At 46.8% G+C, this 7,036-nt stretch overlaps 1 protein-coding gene across 1 annotated transcript in view; it reads right to left on the bottom strand.

Moving 5' to 3' along the window:
* Positions 1 to 1,284: 1,284 nt before the first annotated feature.
* Positions 1,285 to 7,036, bottom strand: part of CETN2 (centrin, EF-hand protein, 2) — a 13,309-nt gene continuing 7,557 nt past the window's right edge. The window contains exons 2-5 of the mRNA XM_006899995.1: positions 3,745 to 3,903; positions 3,100 to 3,228; positions 1,834 to 1,971; positions 1,285 to 1,374 (exon numbers count right to left, since the gene is read on the bottom strand). Coding sequence (XP_006900057.1) covers positions 1,285 to 1,374; positions 1,834 to 1,971; positions 3,100 to 3,228; positions 3,745 to 3,903 — 516 coding nt within the window. The remainder of the gene's footprint in view (positions 1,375 to 1,833; positions 1,972 to 3,099; positions 3,229 to 3,744; positions 3,904 to 7,036) is intronic.

Below are 7,036 nucleotides of genomic sequence, written 5' to 3'. Positions count from 1 at the left end.
TTCTGCATATGAAGCAATTGCTTCTACCCTCATGTCTCTCCAACATGCTCAGCCAGTGGGGCTGCCCTGGACTCTCTCTGGTTAAAGAAGACCACACAGAGTACCCATGCACATCCTTGCACTGCTAGTCACTGTTATCTGTCAGCCAATAATCCCTGGATGTCCTGGATTGGTTTGCAATGTCAGGCACTCTTGTAGCCTGGGGTGAGGATGTTCGCAGCGTACACACACACACACACCATTGTGTGAGCATCTCAGCTTCAGTGTTATTTTCAATTGGTTTCCCAGATCAGAGGCCAGTCTGACCTCACAACCTTGGGGGTAGAGACAGTGATGCTGCTCACCAGAGCTTGCACCCCTGGCAGGCTCAGGGCTGGAGTGGGGCTGGCTGAGGTGACTCAGTCTCCCCTGAATCCAGAGTTCCTTTAGTACCACCCACTGCAGGCACATGAACTCAGCAGAGGATGGCTGGTTTTGGCACACCAACCCCCTCGTTTGTGGTCTCCGCTTGTGCCTAAAGAGCCTCACAGGCAGCTTGTAAGAGGTCTTCTGGAGCACCAGTTTGGCTACGGTGAAATGGAAGTTCTGCTAGTTTTACCAGCAGATGTGTCCCCAAGGTAAGGATAACTCATGCCAGGAAAGAGGTGGAGTGCTTTTAGTCTGTGTCTGTGGGCTGCCTAAGAGTTTTCTATTTACCAGACTCCCTTCAATGTGATGGTTAAGAACAAACACCAAAGGTTAAGGCTGAAGAACTCATCCTTAGAGGACAAGGTTTTCATCCTTAGAAAGCAGGTTTTATTTTTTTAAGACCAGACCAAAAACACTAAGTGCACGTGAGATTCTAAACACTAAGCCAGTTAGACTCACAAGGGTTTGTCTGAGAGAGACCTGCAGTCTACTGTCAACAGGAAACCACCAAAGCGGGTCTGTTGCTTGTGGCAGCAGGAGGATCTGTGCTTGTCTATGGAGCTGTCCTGTGTTTAGATGTTTGTGAGAATGTGTGAGAGGAAGGATGCAGGTGGGAGAAACCTTTCCAATCCTCTTCTTCATTTTCTCCATTCTAATGCTCTCTGGGTCTGCCTTAGGTGAGGGCCAAATGATCACGGGTCATTTTACAAAGAACTTGACCATCAAAGAACCCAGTCAGATGGAGAAGAGATAAGACATTGGTGCTAACGTAGTGGGGCATTGGTGGGGAGAAACGGCTGGGTGTCCTAGAAAGAGGCTGCACACGAAGGCAGGCACTGGACTCAGCGGAGTGTGCGTGGAGGAGTGGAGGCTGCGTTAGTAAAGGCTCGTCTTCTTCATGATCCGCAGGAACTCTTGCTCACTGACTTCTCCGTCTCCATCTCGATCTGCCTCATCAATCATTTCCTGTGTGACAGTAAGGATGTCAGGTTAAGATTCCTTCACAACCTCTACACAAAGAGTTGATTAAGCAGGAAGTGTCTCATCATGCCATGTCACTAGACAGTGGAAGTCCTTCCTAACATTGTAAAAACATGAAAGTTTGTAACAGGTCAGCTCCTAACAAGAAGTGAGGGGTCTTTTGTCACACTTACCTCCTGAAAGGGAGCACCAAGATCCTGAACTGGAAACAGGAAGTGCAACTGGACACATCTGGGTCCGGGGAGATTGGGAGGGGGTGTCTAGAGGTTTGTAAGATTATCAAAGGAGGGCTTAAAAGGGCAGCTAGAGGAGGGGAAAGGGGATTGCAAAAGAACACTCACTTTCTCTGAAAGAAGAGCTCATAGCAGAAAGAAAGGTAACTCAGGATGCTCAAGGAGGGCCAGGGCCCGAGGCCAGTGGGAGGCTTTTTTAGAGCTTACACACCTGAAGTTCTTCATCAGTGAGATTCTCGCCCAACTCCTTCGCCACGCGTTTCAGATTTTTGAAAGATATCCTTCCAGTCTCATCATCATCAAAGAGTTTGAAAGCTTTCAGGATTTCTTCCTTGGTATCTTTTTCAGACTTAACAAGGAGAGCAGAAGCACTCGTGAGTAGAGACAACCTCAAGCACCACATGCCACAACCCAAACACCTTCTCTTTCAGTTAGTTAGCTAGAGCCTAAACTTGGGTCAGGTCTCAGCAAGCCCACTGTGACCTCAAGGTCAAGGCAGGCTTTCCAACCAAGTTGATATCTATCTGCTCCCGATCCGGTTCCAAGTTCAGAAGGAAGGGGTATGTGTTCAATGTCTGTCATGAATGGAAAGGTTTCCTCTAAATAAACATGTGTAGCAGATCCTGTATCTGTGGCTAGACTCCCATTTGGGAATGAGTCTCCCTTGTTATGTCAATGAAGCAGAATTGGCATACTGTGCTTCTTGAGCCAATCTTCTTTTGAGTCATAAAAAGAGCAGACTGAGCAAAGAAGCAAAATAGGAGAAGGAGGGGAGGACGATGCCATACCACAGAAGTTCACCAGGAGTCAAGGAAAGCCTGGCCCGTGGGGCCACTCCTGGGACCCTGACCGAGCCACCTGTCTCAGGGGAAGGACACTCCACACATGAGCCCAGAGGACAAAGACATGGTCCCATGGACCACTCAGGGAAGGGAGGCGACCTCTAATATTCTCCCAGCCTTTTGAACTTTTTTCCAAAGTGTGTGTGTGCCACCCAAGGGTCTTGGGCTGGGTGATGCCAACTTTGGAAGCTCTGAAGAAGCACAGGGCTGATGCCTTCTCCATGTGGGCTTCCTTGGGTGCCCCTCAGACCTCTGAGGCTGCACAGAATGAAAAACTGGAGAGAGAAGAATGCAGTACTTTAAAAGTCTAAGGATTGTGATTAATAGTGCCATCCAGTCTTAATTCAGAGGGGGCCCCAATTTTTAATTTTGGAAGTTGACAATGGGAGGCAGGCACTTTGCATTGTAAAAAGCAAGATGATTCCGGATTGAAGGCCATTACAGCTCTGAACTGCGTGTGTTTCTGCCTCTAGACTTGAGCAAAGCCAAGCAAATCCCAGGCAGGGAGAAATTCTTTCCTTTACAAGAGGGATTCACCTGCTTTTACTGTCCTCACTGTAGTCCTAACCCCTACCTAGTGTCAAATCCATCCACCGTTTGGACAAACAAAAGGCTGGTGGTCTCAACTAACTTACCATTTTCTGAGTCATCACAGTCAAGAAATCACTGAAGCTCATTTTTCCTGTTCCTTCCTTATCAATCTCACTGATCATTTTCTTGATTTCTTCTTTCTTGGGCTCAAAGCCCAGGGCCCTCATTGCCACCTGCAGCAAAAACAAGATGCCTCTCAGTAGACAAACTCATGCTGTCAGAGCTAAAGTGTTGACAGTGCTGATGATAACCTGATACGGTATAACGTTTAATGACTAGGGTAATGAACTTAGTGGACGTTCGTGCTGCCAAGTCCGAACCAAGCCTGAGCTGAGCCTCCAGCGGTCCATAAACTGCACAGGAGGAGATGCCCATCCTTCTCCCGTGGAGCAGCTGGTGGAGTCAGACTCTGAGCCTCTGCGCTGGCAGTGCAGCTATGTACCACCAGGTCACTGGAGCTCTCTGATCTAAATGACACTAGCCATCAATTTTACTTACTAACACTTGAGGCAGGTGCAAACAGAAGGGGGGAGAAAAAAAATCCACCTGAAAAACCAAACCAACCAATGTATTCTCTACTGGTACTTCTGGCAGAAAAACACATGTGGCAGAGGTGACGCTAACGGAGATAGGGAGAAGGTGTAGAAGAGGTAAAAGAAGGCAAGGTACAGAGGCAGAGGAGAGCTTGCCTTAAGTTCTTTGACGTCAATGGTGCCATTTCCATCAGCATCAAAGAGATCAAAAGCTTCTCGGATTTCCTGCTTCTGCTCTTCCGTGAGTTCAGGCTTGGAACTCACCCTCTTTCGCTGGGAAGTTGACGCCATGCTTGTCTTCTTAAAGCTGGAGGCCTTTAGAGATACAAACACTTGGGCACAGTTGCATATGACAAAACAACAACCACTTCCAGTTGGTTCCGATTCAAAGTGGCCTTCCATCAGGTTTCTGAGACTGGGATGGAATAGACTGCCCCTCCTTTTCCCAAGGAGCTGCTGGTGGATTTGAACCACTGGATATTTGCAGGCTTTGGGAGAGCAGAGCAACTCACTAGAGAGGCAGGCCACGCTTGACATAAGGCAATTACAGGCATAAACAAAAGAGCCTAAGGACCTAACATGAAGCTGACCTTGACTCATGGTGGTCACATGGGATACAGAAGAGAAAGACCCCAGAGGTCTTCTCATAGGCCAGCTTAAACACAAAATGAAGACAATTAGGACCTTGAGTTTATCCCACCTGAATTTAAAAACCATCTAAGAATAGATTATTTCATGGGCTGAACATTAATGACCAAAGTCCAGAAAAGTTGTGGGATGACATCTAGGACATCATACGTAAAGAAAACAAAAGTTCAAGAAAAACAGGAAAGAAGGAAAAGACCAAAATGGATGTCAGGAGAGAATCTGCAACTTGCTTCTCATCAGAGATAAGCTAAAGCAAAAGGCAGAAATGATGAGGTAAGAGCGTTGAACAAAAGATTTCAAAGGGCAGGTCAAGCAGACAAAGCAAAGCATTATTACTAAGTGGGCAGACCTGAAGTTACAAAAGGGAAAAGGAAGGCCATACTGATAATTCCTCAAGCTGAAAGACTGAAGAAAAGTTCAAGCATCAATTTCTAATACTGAAGGATTCTGTGAGCAAAATCCTGAACATGCAGAAAGTAGCAAAAAAAAAAAAAATTTAAATGGCGCACACAGAGTCACTATACCAAAAAGAACTGCACCATCAGACCGTTTGAGGGAGTTGCACATGATCAAGAACCAACGTTACTGAAGGAAGAAGTCCAAGCTGCACTGAAGGCACTGGCAAAAAGAAGGCTGCGAGAAGAGAACTGCTAACAATAAATTGAGGTGCAAGCCTAGACATGCTCATAAGTCTATGCCAAGAAATTTGGAAGACTGCTACCTGGTCAACCAACTGGAAGAGAAAGAACAAATTCCTGGGAAACTCCATATACCCTGTCACCTCCAGTCATCCAGCAAGGTAGAACGAACCAACCGCACACTTAAAAACATCCTGACTAAATTAGCTTTCCAAAGTCACTTAGACTGGATCAAATTATTACCCCTACCCTCCTCAAAATTCAGGTGGGCACGACTGAAAAAACCTCTCCACCTAAGCTCCTTCCAACTCCTCTTCGGACTACCCTTCCTGCCACTGGCCTTCATCCCCACACCCTCTCCTATCACACTCCCTTCCTCCCCACTACTCACGCATATCCAAAACAAGCTATGGACCTATGCTGACTCTCCTCTCCCCAAAACAGCTTCCTCTAGCCAAAATACTCCATCTTAACAATGGAAGATACTGTTGACCTCGTCACACCCAAGACTTAACATCACTATAGCCCAAATGGTCAGGCCCTTTCACTGTAATCCTGGTAACCCCAACCACAGAAAACCTCAAAAGACATTCCACCTGGGACCACATACCACAATTTTAAAAAGCATCTCCCACTTACCATTCTGTTCTTACAGGACCCACCAAATGAAGAGATCCAAGTTTCCTCCAATTGGTGAAGAATCAGACTCCAGTGCAGTTCAGTCCTTATAAGCCTTTCCAGTCTTTCTTTCTCTCTTTTCATTACTAACTGGGTCTCAGCATTCAACCCTAAGTACCACACACACTGTAGATCAGTTGTTCTCCTACACCACTGATCTCTGGCTACAGGAGTCCCTGCAAGACTTCACCCCTGACCAAATAGGCTTCTATACTTTCTGCCTATTCTTCCTTCTCTAAATAGAAGATCTCCGCCCTCATCGTCTTTTCTGTAATGATCAGTAAAACCCTCTCTGAGCCTGTCCTCTCTATCATTAATAGTTCTGCCTCTCTGTCTTCCAAGGGAACCCACAGCGGTCCTCTTGCTGGGTGTGGACCCGGCCATCCAATACAGATTGGATTATCACCCACACCCCAATTCAAAAGTGGACCTCAACCAAGGCTCTCCTATTTCACTCTGCTTACGGCTGGAGACTAAGGTGCACCTGATCCAGGCTATAGTCTTTGCAATTACATGGTATGCATCGGAGAGTTGGACAGGGACTAGGGATGATAGAGAATTGATGCTTTTGAGCTGTGGTGCTAGAGAAGAGTGTTGAATATACCATGGACTGCTAGGAGAACAAACAGGTTTGTCCTGGAGAGGGTGAAGCCGGGCTGCTCCTTGGAGTCAAGGATTCTGAAGCTTCGTCTGACATACTCTGGGTAAGCAGGGACTGGTCCTTGGAGAGGGACATCATGTTTGGGAGAATGGAGGGACAGCACAGAAGAGGAAGACCCTCAATGAGATGGATCGATTCTGTGAGTGGAGTGGTGGGAATGAGTGTGTTTGAGACAGCGAGGTTGGTACAGGATAGAACAGTGTTTAGGGCTCTTGAACATAGGGTCGCTATGAGTCGCAAGTGACTCGATGGCATATAACAACAACAATAACATGGAAAACAGGACTATTTTTCACCAGAGATCCTCCCAATCAAATGCCCCACATGTGACCTTCAAAGCATTACGTATTTTCCAAAAAGCCCTAAATCCTTTCCCCAAACTTCTGCCCGACTCCCAGGTGCCCATCATTGGGCCTACTGCCCGAGGGTTCACACAAATCATCCCTGACCTATGTCTATCCAGGCTGTCTTTTCCCCAAGGAATTCCGTAGGGTCATATTCCTCCTACAAAGTCCTTATCCAAATTCCCTCCTCCCACTCTTCTAACCAACTCATATTCCAGAACAACCAGAGCATAGGACCAGTGGGGAACTTCCATCACCCCAACTTACCTCATACACCAAAGTTTTTACTCCTCTTAAGATTACCACACTTAACCTAGACTCATTCTGCCTTCTGCTCAAAGAGAAGCACAGACTTCTCTCTTCCATGACTTAATAAAAACTCCCTGTTGTTATGTGCCGTCGAGTCGCTTGCAACTCATAGCGACCCTATGTACAACAGCCCTAAACCCTGCTCTATCCTGTGCCAATCGCACTGTCTC

The sequence above is a fragment of the Elephantulus edwardii genome, unplaced genomic scaffold, assembly GCF_000299155.1.
Source record: "Elephantulus edwardii isolate Elephantulus edwardi_28Jun2011 unplaced genomic scaffold, EleEdw1.0 scaffold00269, whole genome shotgun sequence".
Classification (NCBI taxonomy): domain Eukaryota; kingdom Metazoa; phylum Chordata; class Mammalia; order Macroscelidea; family Macroscelididae; genus Elephantulus; species Elephantulus edwardii.
Note: the sequence above shows the minus strand (reverse complement) of the source record. Positions and strands in the feature narration are given on the sequence as shown.